This window comes from Leucoraja erinacea, chromosome 4, assembly GCF_028641065.1.
Source record: "Leucoraja erinacea ecotype New England chromosome 4, Leri_hhj_1, whole genome shotgun sequence".
NCBI lineage: Eukaryota > Metazoa > Chordata > Chondrichthyes > Rajiformes > Rajidae > Leucoraja > Leucoraja erinaceus.
The window spans coordinates 53,818,316-53,837,029 of record NC_073380.1 but is presented as its reverse complement, the minus strand read 5'-3'; the positions used below and the strand labels follow the sequence as shown (position 1 = coordinate 53,837,029).

The following is an 18,714-nucleotide window of genomic DNA, read 5'->3' as shown; positions in this document are numbered from 1 at the left end:
TGGAGGAGGTGCAAGTGAATCTCTGCTTCACCCGTAAGGACTGATGGGGTCAAGCTGTTTTTGAAGCCAGTGGTCATGGTGTGTGTGTGTGTGCTGGAGGGGACACTGAGAGCGGTAGGGTTGTCAAACACGGGCTGCCTTTGCCTTTCCATGGCATGGAGGTCACAGGCCCTGAAACTGCTAGAATATAATGATATACCAGAAAATATCCAGACTCCTAACTGTGGAAATAAAGCAGTAAGTATACTGGCTTCATCGTCGCTCATTTCTGCTTCACACGTTCTGCAGGATTCGACGTACTCTCCCAAACACAGCTCCTCAAGTTTCGCTCTTTGGTAACCCGTCACCCCTGTGCCCGACAGAGAGTGTCGGCTTCCAAGCAACACTGAAAATAGCCGTCATCTGGGAGGGAAACCCTCTTGAACGTTAGTCGATGCCTGGCCACTTTTCAAAGCAGAGATTGACAGTTTCTTGATGAGTGCGGGTGTCGGGGGTTACGGGGAGGAGGCAGGAGAATGGGGTGGAGAGGGGAAGATAGATCAGCCATGACTGAATGGCGGAGTAGACTGGATGGGCCGAGTGGGCTGAGATTCTGCTGCACTGCTTATCCTTGCCTTGCTCGATCATGTTGTTCTGATGGTACAGGAATCGTGTTTAAAAAGCAGCAGGTAATTCAAAAACAAAAGATATACGTGACTACCATGTCAGCGTAAACCAAACTCGGTATTTCAAAAACTCGCCTAAATGTGAGGTGCCTGTACTTATGCATGGTGCGATTTCACTGGCAAAACCTTTCGCTGAATCTCAGCAGACGTGACAATAATAAGCTGATAATGTGTGCGTGGTGTGTATATCTCTTGCATAGAACAGGGCGGCACAGTGGCGCAGCGGTCGAGTTGCTGCCTCACAGCGCCGGAGACATGGCATCCTGACTACGGGTGCTGTCTGTGTGGAGTTTGTAGGTTCTCCCCGTGACCTGCGTGGGTTTCCCCCGGGATCTCCGGTTTCCTCCCACACTCCGAAGACACGCAGGTTTGTAGGTTAATTGGCTTGGGTTCATTGTAAATTGTCCCGTGTGCGTGTAGGATAGTGTTAGTGTGTGGGGATCGCTGGTCGGCGTGGACTCGCTGGGCCGAAGGGCCTGTTTGCATGCTGTATCTCTAATCTAAACTAAACCTGCCTAACACGAGAGGTGCCTGCACTCGTGTATAGTATGATTTGGCCTGCAAAGCTTTTTATGCCGTCTCAGTACACATAATAAACCCATCATGTATGTGTAGTGTGTGTAACTCTTGAACAGAACTCTGTGTTATTTTACACACAGAGACCCTGAGCAGGGAAGTGTTTGTCAGGGTAAGTGAGATCCGCCTTATTTATTCACAGGTTGCTTATTGTTGCTCCCTCTCTCTCTCTCACACACACTTTCTCTCACTCTCTCAGCTTATTAAGGAGTGTGAGCATGCAGGGCTCGCAACAAGGACGGCAGCACTCCTTCCAGTCTCTCTCCGTCGCCTTTCCAGACTCCTCCATACAGCCATCAACTCCAAGGTATTTAACTCTCTTTCATTCCTCTCTGAGCTAAGGTCATTTAGTGCATTTGATAACTAGTCGGTGCAAACGAGGGAGCATAACGTAGGCAGCTGCTAACTGTTGCAAACTTTGGGAGGGTTGCAAGCTGCAGAAACTGCAGGGCGGCACGGTGGCGAAGGAAGTAGAGTTGCTGCCTCACTGCCGGAGACCCGGGTTCGACCCTGACAACGGGTGCTGTCTGTACGCAGTTTGTATGTCTCCCTGTGACCGCATGGGTTTTGTCCGGGTGCTCCGGTTTCCTCCCACACTCCAAAGACATACAGGTTTGTAAATTAATTGGCTTTGGTAAAATTGTAAATTGTCCCTAGTGTGTAGGATAGTGTTAGTATACGGGGTGATGGGTGATCCAAAGGGCCTGTTTCCATGCTCTATCTCTAAAGTCTAAATGTCGGGGCTCCAGAAGGACTGAGTGACTCTTGACATTAAGTGCTTTAATCCTTCAGGGTAAAGTCGACAGTATCAAAATGCTGGCACAGTTTGCTTAAGGTATTCAGATTCTTGTTCAACCACCATAATGTGAGGGGGAAAGATTTAATAGGAAACTGAGGGGCAACATTTCCACATAGAGGGTGTTGGGTGTATGGAAGGAACTGCAGGAGGGGGTAGTTGAGGCAGGTACTATCATAACATTTAAAAGACTTTTGGAGAAGTACATGGATAGGAAGGGTTTTGTGGGATATGGACCAAACGCGGGCCGGTGGGACTAGTGTAGATGGGCGGCATTGGCAAATTGGGCCGAAGGGTCTATTTCTGGATTGTATGACTCTGTGACACTGTTAACCATTGAAACTGGAGCACCCAGACAAAACGCACGCGGTCACAGGGAGAACGTACAAACTCCGTACAGACAACACCCGAGGTCAGGATCGAACCTGGGTCTCTGGCGCTGTGAGGCTGCAACTCTACCGCTGCACCAGTGCACTGCCCCGTGTGTGACCGTGAATTATTGTCTTATAATCTTATGTGCGAATAAAGTACAGCACAGTGGTGCAGCGGTAGAGTTGCTGCCTCATAGCGCCAGAGACCCGGGTTCGATCCTGACCCCGGGTGCTGTCTATACGGAGTTTGTACGTTCTCCCTGTGACCGCGTGGGTTTTCTCCGGGTGCTCCGGTTTCCTCCCACATTCAAAAGACGTACAGGCTTGTCGTGTAATTGGCTTTGATAAATTGCCACAAGTGTGTAGGGTAGAACTAGTGTGTACGGGTGATCGATGGTTGGGGAGGACTCAGTTAGGCCAAGGGGCCTGTTTTCATGTTGTAACTTTAAATTAAACTAATGTAACCATTGTGTTACTGATAAATATGCCTGACTCATTAGTTATAAGGAGAGGATGCACAAACTTTGTACGTGTAGGAAGGAACTGCCGATAATTGTTTACATTGAAGTTGGACAAAATGATGGAGTAACTCAAGGGGACTGGCAACATCTCTGGAGAAAAGGAATAGGTGATGTTTCGGGTGGGAACTCTTTTTCTGATCCGAAACATCACTGATTCCTTTTCTCCAGATATGATGCCTGACCAGCTGAGTTACTCGATAGTTTCCTGTGGACCTGTTTCCATGCTATAGCTTTTAGTTTAGTTTAGAGATACAGCATGGAAACAGGCCCTTCGGCCCACCAAGTCTGTGCCGACCAACGTTCACTAGCACTATCCTCCACACTGGGGACAATTTACAATTTTAACAAGCCAATTAACCTACACACCTGTATGTCTTTGGGGTGTGGGAGGAAACCGGAGCACCCAGAGAAAACCCATGCAGGTCATGGGAAGAACCTGCAAACTCCGTACAGACAGCATCCGTAGTCAGGATGGAACCCGGGTCTCTGGCGCTGTGAGGCAGCAACTCTCCCGCTGCTCCACCATGCCACACTTTATTGTCACATAGGATCATAAAACATAGTGGTGCAGCATGGTGGCACAGCTGTAGAGTTGCTATTTTACAGCGCCAGAGACCCTGGTTCGATCCTGACTACAGGTGCTGTCTGTACGGAGTTTGTGCGTTTTCCCCGTGACTTTGTGGGTTTTCTCCGGGTGCTCCGGTTTCCTCCCACACTCCAAGGACATACAAGTTTGTAAGTTAATTGTCTTGGTATAATTGATAAATTGTCCCTGGTGTGTGTGGGATAGTGCTAGTGTAGGGGGTGATCGCTGGTCGGCACGGACTCGGTAGACCGAAGGGCCTGTTTCCATGCTGCATCTTTAAACTAAACTAAACCCACCATTGAATCCTAATTCTTCTTCTTCTCTTCCTTCTCTCAAGCAAACGTGTGGCACTGTGCAGCCTGAAGGGGGCGATGGCGGCTTGCAAAGGCATCTGGACCAAGGCGTTCTGGAGAGCGGTAGCGGGCGAGTTTTTGGCCACCCTCTTCTTCGTGCTCATCAGCATCGGCTCCTCCGTGAGGTGGGGAGGGGTGACGGGACCCACGGACATCCTGCTCATCTCCCTATGCTTTGGCCTCAGCATAGCCACCATGGTCCAGGGCTTTGGCCACATCAGCGGCGGGCACCTTAACCCAGCCGTGACCGCCGCCATGGTCTGCTCCAGGGATCTCACTCTGGCCAAGGGCATCTTCTACGTCCTAGCCCAATGCCTGGGCGCCATCGCTGGGGCAGGCATCCTCTACCTCGTCACCCCTGCTGGCGTCAGGGGCACTCTCGGAGTCACCTCGGTAATGCACACTCTCAGCATCTGGTGCAACATCCCTGTGCAGGGTTGGGTTTAAGGCTAGGTTTGGGGTGAGGTATAAGATGAGGTTCAGGATTCGGTTTAGGATTCGGGAATAGGTTTAGTGTGAGGTTTAGGACGAGATTTAGGGTAAAGTTTAGGATTAGGTTTAAGATTAGGTTTGAGGTTTAGGATGAGCTTTAGTATAAGTAGGATTAGGATCAGGAATAGGTTCAGGATTAGGTTTAGGGTCAGGTTTGGCACGAAATTTAGGGTGAGGTTTAGGATTAGGTAGAAGAATAAGTTTGGGATGAGGTTTTCGGTTTAATTTAGGATTAGGATTACTTTTAGGAGTAGGTTTATAGTGAGGTTTCGGTTCAGGTTTAGAATTAGGTTTGCGTTAGGATCAGGTTTAGGATCAGCTTTGAGTTTAGTTTTGTATAGTTTAGATTTAGGTTGAAGCTTATGCCCCTGTCCCACTTAGGAAACCTGAACGGAAACCTCTGGAGACTTTGCGCCCCACCCAAGGTTTCCGTGCGGTTCCCGGAGGTTGCAGATGGTTGACGGAGGTTGCAGGTAGTGGAAGCAGGTAGGGAGACTGACTAAAACCTCCCCATGGACCTGCTAATTCTTTATTTGCGAGGGATGATTCAATCCTATCCGAAGTCTCTGATAGACTATTTTGACATCTCCCACAGACAGTGAGTTGTGGAACATCACTTTATTTTGGCAAAAATAATATTAACTAAGACCATGGAATGCCACATCACGGGAACTAGCCCTTCGGCTCACAATGTCTGTGCCCAACATGATGCCAAGTTAAACTAATCTCTGCCTGCACGTAATCTATATCCCAGCATTGGGGAGGCACGGTGACGCAGCAGTAGAGTCGCTGCCTTACAGCGCCGAAGACCCAGGTTCAATCCTGACCACGGGTGTTCTTTGTACACAGTTTGTACGTTTTCCCTGTGACCACGTGGGTTTTCTCCGGGTGCTCTGGTTTCTTCCCACACTCCAAAGACAAGCAGGTTTGCAGGCTAATTGGCTGCTGTATAATTGTAAGTTGTCCCTGGTGTGAAGGATAGTGCGAGCACTGGTCAGTGCGGACTCGGTGGGCAGAAGGGCCAGTTTCCGCACTGTATCTCTAAACCGAACTAAACCAAACCAAACCAAACTTGATTAAATGATGTGTAGGAAGGAACTGCAGATGCTAGCTTAAACCGAAGACAGGCATAAAAAGCTGGAGTAACACAGCGGGTCAGGCCACATTTCTGGAGTAAAGGAATAGGTGACATTTTGGGTCGGGACCCTTCTTCAGACTAAGGTCTTCAAACTAAAGGTTTGTAGATTATTTGGCGTTGGTAAATGGTAAATTGTCCCTTGTGCGTAGGATAGTGTTAGAGTATGGGATGATGGCTGATCGGAGTGGACTCGTTGTTTCTGTGCTGTATCTCTAACGTCTACAGACTGCCGGAACCTGCGGACTCATCTCCAAGTCGTGATGCTCGCTGCTCTTTTCCGTTTCAGATTAACGAGAACCTCTCCGCTGGCCACGGGCTGTTGGTGGAAATGCTCATCACGTTCCAGCTGCTGTTCACCATCTACGCCACGTGCGATTCCAGACGCGACGACCTCAAAGGCTCATCAGCGTTGGCCATTGGTCTCTCGGTCGCCATTGGACACATGTTTGCCGTAAGTTCAGCTCGGTTTAGTTAATTGTCACGTGTACCGAGGTACAGTGAAAAGCTTTTTGTGCACGAAGCAACTGCAGGCACCGGTCTACACCGCAAATTGACACAAAATGCCGCAGTAACTCAGCTGGTCAACCAGTAGCCTTGGAGAAACGCAATGGGTGACATTTTGGGCAAGACCCCTTTACAGACTGAGAATCAGGGAGAGGGAAACTAGAGGTATGGAAGGGTACAAAGAGCATGTCAGCTGTGAAAAGGACAGATCATAGCAGACGATGATCAAGGAAATGTACAATGGTTCATTGTTAGGTTTTTATTGCGTTCTCTCCAGTCAGCAGAAGGACAATACATGATTACAATCGAGCCATCCACAGTGTAAAGATACATGATAAATGGAATAACGTTTAATAGTAAGATTAAACGAGTACTTACCAGTACGAAGTTTGATCTGTATTTTTATGAGGAGTTATGGTGAGGGATTAAGTGAAGACCCCAGCTCCAGTGCGCATGCGGCATACTTCGAAGCAGCGGTGTGAAATCACAGAATAGACACAATATTTGAAGTAAGATGGTAAAGATCACGAGACATCAGTTTATTAGCTTGATCTGTATAATGAGGGTGGGAGCGGCGGGCACTTAATCCCTCACCATAACTCCTCATAAAATACAGATCAAACTTCGTACTGGTAAGTACTCGTTTAATCTTACTATTTTACTTCGGAGTCACGTGAGTGATTCCGTGAAGACTTCAAAGGTCTGTGATTTCAAACCGTGTAACAGTTTTTATTTCACTCACTGCCGAAGTTTATGAGGGAGGAAGTGTTATCGTAATCAACCAGTGGATCTGCTTTCAAAAGAAACAGAAAGGTATTTGTTAACAATAACAACATAACAGAGCTCCTCTGAGCTTAAATTAATATTGCAGTTTGTAATATTCTCCTGCAATTAAATCAGGTTTATCAACGGTTTATAATAAAAAATGTTCTGAACGCGGTTCCCTTGACCATTCTGCTGTATTGAAAATGTGGTCAACCGGGATGTCCATTCGTTCAGCCGCTGATATCAATGCAATGCTGCCTAGTGGAATGGGATTAAATGTATTATTATCTATTCCGGCAGCTTTCAGTACCTGTTTGAGCCACCTTGGAGTGGTTTGGCTCGTACCCCGTTTTGGGTTACTGTGGTTGACCCATAGGCTTTCCTCTCCCTCTAAGATAGTGGGTTGTGTCTATATATAGTAGTAGATGGGTCACCACACTCAACCTGGACTCTGGTGGGTAGGCCCGGAATCCCACCAGTGAATCGGGCGTTCCTGGTCCATATAGCCATATAACGACTACAGCACGGGAAAACACAGGCGATCTCGACCCTGCTAGTTCGTGCCGAATCCATATACCTGCGAGTTAGATTTTACCAGACCTAAATATGAACTTGATGCGTCTGGGGTAATCACCATGTATCCAGTCTAGTTTATGGAGTGACCGGACTCTTTGAGCGTGTACGAGAGCCATAAGCATGAGCCTTTTTTAAAACATAGATTAAGCAAGCTGAGGGATCTGGCTGGTGCCATTCTCTGAGGTATGTCAATATCTCACCAATATCCCATACATGGGTATATACCTGGGTGTTTGGGGCTTATATTATAGTTGCCCTTCATAAGTTTACCTTCAGTGGATGGGATCCCATGCTCTGCTGACATGCGGTTTTAGATAAGCAGATAAGGCGCTCCATGCTGTATTTACGGCACTGTAACTCACCTTTTAGTCATGGTGTAGATGTTCCAGGAACTCCAATACGTCAGTGGTTGAATAGTTCGTTGTCCCTGCGTCGTGGCAGTATTTTACCCATGTTAGCTTTTAGTGACTGTTCGCAGGGATGCCGACATGGTGGTAATGGTTCCTTTGGATAATCCCAGTCCCTGGTAAGGTCTATTCAAAACCTGCACCCAGGAGTTTGATGTTTCCCTGGCATGGGTGGCTTATGCCTGATACTGGGTTGAGTCAGCAACCATGGTCCACTAGGGAAATCCATAGGTGACTCGCCCACCGTGTCGTGATGAACTGGGAACCATGGCTGTAGGCCGGTCGGGCACGTTCAATATCTCGGAGACAGATCCCATCTGTATTGCGAAGTGCCCGACGGATGAGGCAGAAGGGAGGAAGGCAAAGCAGAAATTCCCCCTTCCAGCGTATAGGCATCTATCGCTGCTGCCTCTAATCTGGTTCCTAAGTCACATACATGGGTTACTGGTGATTCCGTCTTGTGCAACCAAATTGATATCTGGCTTTCAAACTGCTTAATAAATTTAGCAGATATTTTGGGTTATGACATCTATTCAATGTAATCATAAATTGTACCCCGTGACATGGTGTCTCCTACTGTGTTCTAGCTTCCTAGGACATAGGCAGCTGATAGTTAAAAATGTCTTTTGACACACCATTGACAGATTTGTTTGACCAATTTGTTGCACAATAATGATTATTATGCTCCCCATATGGTTGATATAAGCCACCACCATAGTATTATCAATCCGTAACCACATATGTACGTGCTGCATTTGAAATGCATATGCTTTTTAGCCCAATAGGCGATCACCAATCCCAAGAAGTTGATGCCCGGTATGTGTAGTAACGATGTTTGTGACTTGGTCCATCTGTTACCTGTGCTGGATATGGAGTTTAGTTGCTCCCCAGCCTAAAGTACTGGCATTGGTTTTTAAAAATAACCAAGTTGGGATTGGTGATGATAATAGGGCTGAAAACTATGCCAAATATATGTCTGCCCACCACCTTAATTGTGATATAGCTTCAGTGGGTACATTCATGATTTGATTATAGTGACCCAAGTGTCTTGGCAAAGTAACAGTCATATGGACGGAATTGTTATTGAAGCCCAGATAATCCTTGGTAGTAACGCTTCAATTCTGGTTTATCTGGGCGTGGGATGAACCTCAGCTTTAGGGAGCTGTTTCGTAGCTAGAACTGCTCCACAGCTAATTCCTTTGTTTCCCCTAATATGAGGATATCATCCAATATGTGCCATGATTATGCTTTTTTTCTTAATATTTTCATGGCCATTTTTAATAGTTTAGGGCGGAGGTTTAGACCATATGAAATGCTATATGCTCCCATGGTTGCCCTAACCGGGATATCCATGATCCAGGTAAATATATTTAGGTATCTATAATGATCCTAGTGTATGGTATAAGATAGTTAGCATCTCCCATATCAATGCTCCCCATAGGTATCCTAGGGAGATCAGATGTCTGGCAGTGACAAAACTCCACCTCCATCTTAAAGTGGATATACTCAACAGATTTATTTAGTGATATTAGATCAATGATGATGCTACATTCATCATCTTTTATAGTTTTGGTGAATATATTCGATACAAATTCCAATCCGTTTAGTAATGTGCCTGTTTAGTTCAGCTTGCCTTCTCACTTCTCTTTTCTTAGAGGGAGAAACAGCCCTTTGGGCGCATTGCTGAACTGGCAGTAAAATGCCCAATTTGAATTCGTTTTTATCCTCTAATGCTGTTGAGTATATTTTGGTTATTTGTGACAGCATCCCATGCTTAGCTCACTCCCCATGCAGTTTAGTAGAACACCCTTGTTTTAGTGTAAACTGGGAGGAACCAGACTACCTACCTCCATGCTTGTTGTTTTTCATGAAGGCGTAGTTTGCTGGTATGCTGGTGCTGTCGGTGGGGCGGCGCATCTTCCCACGGCTCCGCTCTGGGCCCCGTCTAAAAAGAACTATGGGGATCTGCAGCGGTCACCAGGCTTTCACCAGTCCAGCTGGTGGATGCCGAGGGGTGCTGCCAGCTGGGTGTTGGATGTGATGTCCTGCTCGTCCCATAGCCTGCTCCCTCTTCCCCGCAGCAGCGGTTTGCATAGCCCCATATATTCGGGGTTGCGGGCAGGTCTATATGCACCATCGTTCAGTCGAGTATCCCAAATATGGGAACATCTTAGGCGTCAGCACCAAAGGCGAGCAAAGGTGGTAACATCTTGACCTTCTGTAGAATTCGCTGCTTGTCTGTGAGTCTACGAGACCCAGCTGCCTGCGGATTTGCCTCTGGAAAGGCCTGTTCCTGCAGGGCTTTTGTTGGGAAGATGGTCGCGTGGAGGAGCCATGTAGTGGCCCACGACACCCAGTGGCTCTTCCTGATCCTGCTCCCCTGGCATACTGCTGTTCTCGTCCGCCTGCCCAGCACTTAAGCCAGCCCAGCCCTGGCCTCCTTAGCCCTTAAAAAAGGAGCATAAAGGATGCGCTAAATGGGAGGAGGCAAAGCACTCCACTCCGCTGTTGCATCAATCCCTCGACAAGGGAGGTGGCTAGTGCAATAGCACTGGGGTAAGAGTCAGCTCCCTGGGCATTCAGCCAGTGCCCCTTTACACCGGCGGCACAGGGAGCGGCTCGGTGTCGAGTGAGCGGGAGCAATAGCTCCACCGCTACCGGTGGCTGCCTCCCAGATAAGGACCCTCGTGTGGAGTTGGGCAGGCAGTCCTTCTCCTGGAGGTGAACTTCATGACCTCCTCTGGCTTGGGGAGACAGACATACTCATTTTTGCTGTCTCCAACCTGTTCCAGCTTGGAGGAAGATGGCTCCTGTAGAACCTGTAAATTGGTAAGATTTCCCCTTACCTGCATGTAGAGGCTGCCTGCCGTTTTCCAGGCGGCGTTGTGGCGGTTCCCGGGCGGTGATTCTCCTGGTCAGGAGTCTGCAGGGCTGCCGGTCGGGTTTTTTAAAATTTCCCGCCGGTCCGCGGCTGTACGGAACAGCTGTTCAGCGGACCGGCATAGCGCAGCTCCTTGCAGCGGTCCGCAGCGTTAGCGGTCCGGGTGGCACCTTTGGTCCGCAGCGTTAGCGGTCCGGGTGGCACCTTGTCCCCGTCACTGTCGGCCCCACGCTGGAGTCGAAACGGGGCCCGCTCACCATGCCTCTCACTTTGCTCCCCCTGGAGCAAAAATCACAAGGCCCGATTAAGGTAAGTACTTACCTCTCGTCCTTGGATGCGGGAGCTAGCCCGACTCCCGCTGGCCGCGTTCTGCACGCTGTGCGATTATGCCGCATGCGCACTGGAGCTGGGGTCTTCACGGAATCACTCACGTGACTCCGAAGTAAAATGGAAGATAGAGTCCATTAAAGTCCAATCAAAGATAGTCTGAGGGTCTCCAGTGAGGTAGATCGTAGCTCAGGACTATTCTCTAGTTTAGGTTAGTTTAGTTTAGTGATCCCGTGCGGAAACAGGCCCTTCGGCCCACAGAGTCTGCGCTGACCAGTGACCCCGCACACTATAGCACTATCCTACACACACAAGGGACAATTTAAAAAGTTGTCCCTCAGATTCCTATTAAATCTGTTGTGGATTGCTGAGTGTGCCAGATAGTGCTAGTGTTGAGTTTAGATCATTGTCACATGTACCGAGGAACAGTGAAAAGCTTTTGTTGTGCGCTAACCAGTCAGCGGAAAGATAATACATGATTACAATCGAGCCATCCACAGTGTACAGAGACATGATAAAGAGAATAGTGTTGTGCAAGATAAAGTCCAGCAAACTCTGATCAAGGATAGTCCGAGGGTCTCTAGTGAGGTAGATAGTAACTAAGGACTGCTCTCTGGTTGATGATAGGCTGGTTCAATTGCCTGATAGCAGCTGGGAAGAAATTATCCCTGAATCTGGAGGTGTGTTTTCACACTTGCCCAGTGCGTTTTCACAGTTCTGTCTTTCCTGCCTAATGGGAGAGGGGAGAAGAGGGAGAGGGTGAGACTGGCCCTCGATTATGCTGGTGGCCTTGCTGAGGCAACATGAGGTGTAAATGGAGTCAGTGGAAGTCTCCTGAACCCTGCTAGATACAGCTGGAATGTAATAAAGAGAAACTGCAGTAGGAAAGTGCAACAAGATTCATGATTTGCAGATGCTGGTTTACATCCAAGGGAGACACTGGAGCGCTGCAGTAACTCAAGGGGTCCAGCAGCATCTCTGGAGAACATGGACAGACTTTTTGGGTTGAGACCCTTCTTCAGACTCTCTGAAGAAAATCCTATCATCACCTGTGCATGTTCTCCACAGATGCTGCCCGGCTCGCTGAGTTACCCCAACACTTTATGTCTATCATTAGATACAGCTTGAGTTTACTTTAGTTCAGAGATACAGCATAGAAACTAGTTTTGTTTAGTTTAGAGATACAGCATGGAAACAGGCCCTTCGGCCCACTGTGTCCGCGCCGACCATCGATCATCCATTCACACAAGTTCTACGTTATCCCATTTTCTCATCCACTCCATACCCACTAGGGTGTTGTCCGTACGGAGTTTGTAGGTCCTCCCCGTGACCGCGTGGGTTTTCTCCGCGTGCTCCAATTTCCTTCCACACTCCAAAGACGTATAGGTTTGTAGGTTAATTTGGCTTTGGTAAAAGTTGCAAATTGTCTGTGTAAGGAGTGATTGCTGGTCAGCGTGGACTAGGTGGGCCAAAGGGTCTGTTTCCATGCTGTATCTCTCAACTAAAACAAATCGGCATTTACATAGGAAACTCATTAGGTAATGCAAATGATAATGACACACAGATGAAAATATGAAGAAGGATCTCGACCCAAAACGTCACCCTTCCCTTCTCTCCAGAGATGCTGCCTGTGTCTATCACAGATGAAAATACGGTGTTCACAAATTGAACACAAGTCATCACAGACTATACCGCCCTCTATGGTCAACAGAGGTATCAGCAAGCACTGTGACTAGTTTAGTTTAGTCAAGTCAAGTCAAGTCAAGTCAAGTTTATTTGTCACATACACATACGAGATGTGCAGTGAAATGAAAGTGGCAATGCTCGCAGACTTTTGTGCAAAAGACAAACAACAAAACAACCAAACAAATTATAAACACAATCATAACACACATATTCTTTTACATAATAGTTAGTACAATATCATAAATTCATATGTCATTGGAGCAGAATTAGGCCATTTGGCCCATCAAGTCTACTCCACCATTTAATCATGGCTGATTGATCTTTCCCTCTCAACCCCATTCTCCTGCGTTCTCCCCCAAACCTTTGACACACTTACTAATCAAAAACCTGTTAAACTCCACTTTAAAAATACCCAAAAATACCACCCCTCCTTCTCATGGCTGATCATCAGTTCATGTGTTGGATGGGGTGCTGGACTTTGCGTGCAGCAGAACACAAAGTACAGCCGGTGGGCCAGCTGAGGAGTTTTAAATAGGCGCCAAGTCCAGCGCCCAGGCCAAAACTCCTCAGCTGGCTCGCCAGCTGGGCTTTGTGTGCAGTCCAGCACCCGGGCTAACTCCTCATTCACCCAGCCACGGCCGAGTCAGTCAACGAATTGGCGTTGGGAATTTGCCCCTTATTTTGACCTTTTGTCCCTTATTTAGGAGTGAGAAAGTAAGTTGGCAACCCTGTCATGTTATTCAAGGGCTGTGCCCTCTGGTCCTAGACTCTCTCATTAGTGGAAACATCCTCTTCACATCCGCTCTATCCAGGCCTTTAACTATTCGGTAAGTTTCAATGAGGTTCCCTCTCATCCCTTGAAATATCAATTTTAGTTTAGTTTAGTTTAGATATACAGCATTGAAACAGGCCCTTTAGTCCACTGAGCCCATGACGACCATCGATTACCCATTCACACTAGTTCTATGTTATCCCACTTTCTCATCCACTCCCTACACACTCGCTTGTGGGACAATTTTCAGAGGACAAAGAAAAACCTGCAAACCGGCACATCTTTGGGATGTGGGAGGAAACCGGAGCACCTGGAAAAAACCCACGCGGTCACTGTGAGAACGTGCAAACTCCACGCAGACAGTACCCGATGTCAGGATTGAACCCGGCTCTCTGGCGCTGTGAGGCAGCAGCTCTACCCGCTGCGCCATTGTGCCGATCACAAAGGTTGAGATGGACTTTAAGTCCCCATTGATTTGTAGGTCATGCAAAGCTTACTCTTGTGTTTCAGATTAACTACACTGGTGCCGGCATGAATCCTGCCAGATCGTTTGGACCTGCAGTTATTATGGGGAAATGGGCCAACCACTGGGTAATTATTAATTCCACAATTAGAGAATATCATAATCATAATCATATTCGTAATTTATTAGCCAAGTATGTTTTGCAACATATGAGGAATTTGGTTTGCCATAAAGTCATAACAAAAAAGCATCAAGCCACACAACTACATAAAAATTGACGTAATCATCTACCACAGCGACTCCTCCACGTTCCTCACTGTGATGGAAGGTAATAAAGTCTTATCTTCTTTCCACCTTTCCTCCCTGCGGTCGGTCGGGGGAGTCGAACCATCTGCAGCCGGTGGTTGACCTCCCTCATTGGGGCGGTCTAAGCTCCCGCCTCAGGGCAAGTCGAAACTCCTGCGGCTTGGAGTTCCTGAAGGTGGCGTCACAGGTAGATGGGATGGTCAAAAAGGCTTTTGGCACATTGGCCTCCATCAGTCGGATTAATGAATATAGAAGTTGGGCTGTTATGTTGCAATTATATAAGACGTTGGGAGGTACTATCGCAATGTTTAAGAAGCAATTAGACAGGTACATGGATAGGACATATACAGGTGGATTAAATGGATATGGGCCAAATGCAGGCAAGTGAGACTAGTGTAGATGGGATATTTTAGTCGGCGTGGGCAAGTTGGGCCGAAGGGCTTGTTTCCACACTGTGTGACTATGACTCTCTATGACCCTCTAAGTTTAGCTTAGTTTCATTTATTGTCACGTACACTGAGGTACACTGAGGTGAAAAAGTTGCCTGCTATTCAGTCAGTGGAAATACTTTTTCTCCAGAGATGCTGCCAAACCCAGTGTATCTTTACCAGAATGCTACCTGGATTAGGGGGTATTAGCTACAGGGAGATATTGTACAGACGTGGATTATTTACTCTGGAACACCGGAGGTTGAGAGGAGACCTGATAGAAGTGTATAAAACGATGAGAGGTATAGACAGTCAGCACCTATTTACAGGAGGTGTGCAGGGGAAGTTTTTTTTCACGTTGGATGATAAATGCCTGAAACTTGCTGCTAGGGGCGGTGGTTGAAATATATACGATAGCGAGGTTTAAGAGAATTTTAGATAGGCACATGGATATGCAGGGAATGGAGGGATATGGATTAAGTGCAGGCAGATAGCAGTTGATCTTGGCATCATGTTCGGCATGAAGAGCCCATTCCTGCTGTACTGTTCTATGTTCTATGTTCTTTTCATCTGGTTCATTGAATGGTATAACTTGGAAGGTGGCCATTTGGCCAGTTTTATCAGTGGTAGCTCTGGTAGACTACCCAATCAACATCATTGCACTGTTTAGTTACAGATCGAGCAAGGGTCCAATTAAAGATAGTCCAAGGGTCTCCAATGAGCTAGATTGTTGGTCAGCACCCTCTAGTTGGTGATAGGATTGATCAGTTGCCTGATGGCAGCTGGGAAGAAACTGTCCCCGCATCTGGAGGTTAGGCCACATTTGGAATTTTGTGAGCAGTTTTGGGCCCCACAGTCTTAGAATAAAGGGGAGGTCATTTAAGACGGAGGTGAGAAAAAACTTTTTCACCCAGAGAGTTGTGAATTTATGGAATTCCCTGCCACAGAGCACAGTGGAGTCCAAATCACTGGATGGATTTAAGAGAGAGTTAGATAGAGCTCTAGGGGCTAGTGGAGTCAAGGGATATGGGGCGAAGGCAGGCACGGGTTATTGATTGGGGACGATCAGCCATGATCACAATGAATGGCGGTGCTGGCTCGAAGGGCCGAATGGCCTCCTCCTGCACCTATTTTCTATGTTTCTGTGTTTCTGTGAAGAAGGTCTTGGCGTGAAGAGGGCCCAGAGGAGGTTTATGAGAACAATCCCAGGAATGATTGGGTTAACATAACATGAGGAGTGTTTGATAGCTCTGGGCCTGTACTCGCTGGAGTTTAGAAGGATGAGGGGGACCATTGTTGAAACTTACCGGATAGTGAAAGGCCTGGATAGAGTGAATGTGGAGAGGATGTTTCCACCAGTGGGAGAGTCTAGAACCAGAGGCCACAGCCTCAGAATAAAAGGATGTACTGTTAGAAAGGAGACGAGGAGGTATATCTTTAGTCAGAGGGTGGTGAATCTGTGGAATTTATGTCCACAGATGGCTGTGGAGGCCATCAATGGATATATTTATAGTGGAAATTGGAAGATTCCTGATTAGTCCGGATGTCCAGGGTTATGGGGAGAAGGCAGGAGAATGGGTCTGAGAGGGAAGATAGATCAGCCATGAACGAATGATGACGTAGACTTGATGGGCCGAATGGCCTAATCCTGCTCCTAGAACTTATGTATGGGTTTCCGCACGTCTGTACCTCTTGCCTGATGGGAGAAGGGAGAAGAAGGAGTGACCGGAGCAACCTCCGGCATTCCGGGGAAAATGATGAGAAAACGGCACGGTGACGCAGCGGTAGAGTTGCTACCTCACAGCGCCAGAGACCCAGGTTCGATCCTGACTATGGGTGCTGTCTGTACGGAGTTTGTTCGTTCTCTCTGTGGCCATGTGCGTTTTCTCCAGATGCTCTGGTTTCCTCCCACTCTCAAAAGATGTACAGGTTTTTAGGTTAATTGGCTTGATATAATTGTGCATTGACCCTAGTCTGTGTAGGATAGTGTTAGTGTGCGGGGATTGCTGGTCGGCGCCGACACGGTGTGCCGAAGGGTCTGTCTCCGCGCTGTATCTCTAAAGTTAATTAAACAACACTGTCATTTGTCGCTGTTCCCTGTTGGGTGGCACCTATTTTTCTTTATCTGTTTCAGGTTTACTGGGTCGGGCCAACAATGGGTGGAGTTGTGGCAGCTGCCTTCTACAAGTACCTCTTCTGCCCAGACAAGGAAATGAAGAACCATTTCAAAGATACCTTAAGGCCAACGCAGGCTCCTGGGGATAAATATTCCGATGCGGAAGAGGGAAAGGGACAAACCATTGAGTGTGTGGAGCTGGCTGTGACACCAGGAAGCTCTCGTTCCCTGGATGGGTTTAACGTTGAAGCAAAGAAGAAAGACAAAACTGAAGAACTGTTGACGCCTGTATGACTAGCAAAGGGAAGGAGGAACGGAGAGATGACTTGTGAAACTTTGGTTGTCGACGTTGTTCCTATTAAGGAAACTGATCTATTATAAACGTACAGCACTCTGTAACTCTTTCACGCCTTGAACACGGATTAATCCATTGTAAGGACAATATTAGTGTACTACCCAAGGACTAGCACGAGATATACGATCTGCCCCCTTCACAAACTCAACCCTTTGCCCAGTCCCAATCGTGGCGGGACAACTTGAAAGGAACGAGATGGAATCATGCGTTGACATGATCGAAGGGTGTTTGGTCCACATTGGGGGCGTAGTGGCACAGCTGGTCGAGCAAACAGAGGCCCGGGTTCAATCCTGACCTCGGCCGCTGCCTGTGTGGAGTTTGCATGTTATCACATGTTATCACTCTTTGTAGTCCGATTTCTTCACAGAAAATGTGATTTGGCTAGATTAGTTGGTGGCTGTCAATTAAGTTTAGATTTAGGTTTACTATTGTCACCTGTATCGAGGTGTATATAGCGAAAAGCTTTATTTTGACTGCTATCCAATCCAATCAGATAACACTTTGCATAAATACAATCAATCCAAACTCAAGTACAATGGGTTGAGTGAAGACTCACGGATTCATCGATCTACAGTGCAGAAACAGGCCATTCGGCCCAATGAGTCTGTTGACCAAAGATAGATACAAAAAGCTGCAGCAACTCAGCTGCGGGTCAGGCAGCATCTCTGGAGTAAAGGAATAGGTAACGTTTTCGATCGAGACCCATCTTCAGACCATCAGCCATTCATTTACACTAATCCTGTCCCACTCATAGAGCCGTATTACACAGAAACTGGCCCTTCATCCCAACTCCACCATGCTGACCAACTTATCCCTTCTAAACATCTTCGCCTGTGTTTGGTCCATATCTGCCCAAAACTCTCCTTTCCATGTGCCTATTAAACGTTGTTACAGTACCTGTCTCAACTAACTCCTCTGGCAGCTCGTCACACATACCAAACACATCCAAGTGAAAACGTTACTCCTTAGGTCCCAATCAACACCTACCCCTCTCCCCTTAAACATTTGCCCTCCAGTTCTTGATTGCCCCAAATTACCCAGTCTGGGTAAAAGACTGTGTGCATTCACCTGATCTATTCTCCTCATGTTCTCCTCATTCTCTATAAGATCACCTCTCAACCTTCAGGTACAATCTATCCTTGTAACTGGCAACACAGTGGTGCAAAAGAAGACACAAAGTGCTGGAGGAATTCAGTGGGTCCGATAGCATCTCTGGAGAACCTGGATAGGAGACATTTTGGGTTGGGACCCATCTTCGGACTGAATGGGAGTGGAGTGGTGGGGGGGGGGGGGGGGGGGGGGGGGGGGGGGGTGGAGAAAGCTGGAAGAGAGAGGTCAGGATGGGGGACAAAGTCTGGCAAGATAGGAAAGTACTACAGATGCTGATTTAAATCAAACTTACTTACTTACTGCCTATCAAGCCTCCTGGTGTGTAGGGCAGCAACGAAGGTTCTTCACTCAATAGTGTTGATTCCTTCAGTTGCTATTTCCGTAACATATTTGCTTTACGGGACAGGGTTGTTAGCCCAGTGCTCAACCCCCAACCTGAAGGATCAGTGGATCGCTCTTCGTTTTGCCTCTACCCTTCAATATGTACAGCATGGGAGACCCTAACACGAGACGAATCTCC

At 47.4% G+C, this 18,714-nt stretch overlaps 1 protein-coding gene across 1 annotated transcript; it reads left to right on the top strand.

Annotated features, from left to right (window-relative positions):
• Nucleotides 1-619: 619 nt before the first annotated feature.
• Nucleotides 620-18,346, top strand: aqp4 (aquaporin 4). Its single transcript, XM_055634302.1, has 5 exons — nt 620-1,548; nt 3,853-4,261; nt 5,785-5,949; nt 13,927-14,007; nt 16,748-18,346. Exons 1-5 carry the CDS (start codon nt 1,460-1,462, stop codon nt 17,021-17,023), a joined length of 1,020 nt encoding a protein of 339 aa, XP_055490277.1. The 5' UTR covers nt 620-1,459; the 3' UTR covers nt 17,024-18,346.
• The last annotated feature ends 368 nt before the right edge of the window (nt 18,347-18,714 follow it).

Excerpts from the sequence above, each read along its gene's own strand:
- aqp4 (XM_055634302.1), top strand. The coding sequence starts at position 1,460 with ATGCAGGGCTCGCAACAAGGACGGCAGCACTCCTTCCAGTCTCTCTCC. Across the intron at positions 4,262-5,784 it reads GCACTCTCGGAGTCACCTCG|ATTAACGAGAACCTCTCCGC; the intron begins GTAATGCACACT and ends TTTCCGTTTCAG. Across the intron at positions 14,008-16,747 it reads GGAAATGGGCCAACCACTGG|GTTTACTGGGTCGGGCCAAC; the intron begins GTAATTATTAAT and ends TATCTGTTTCAG.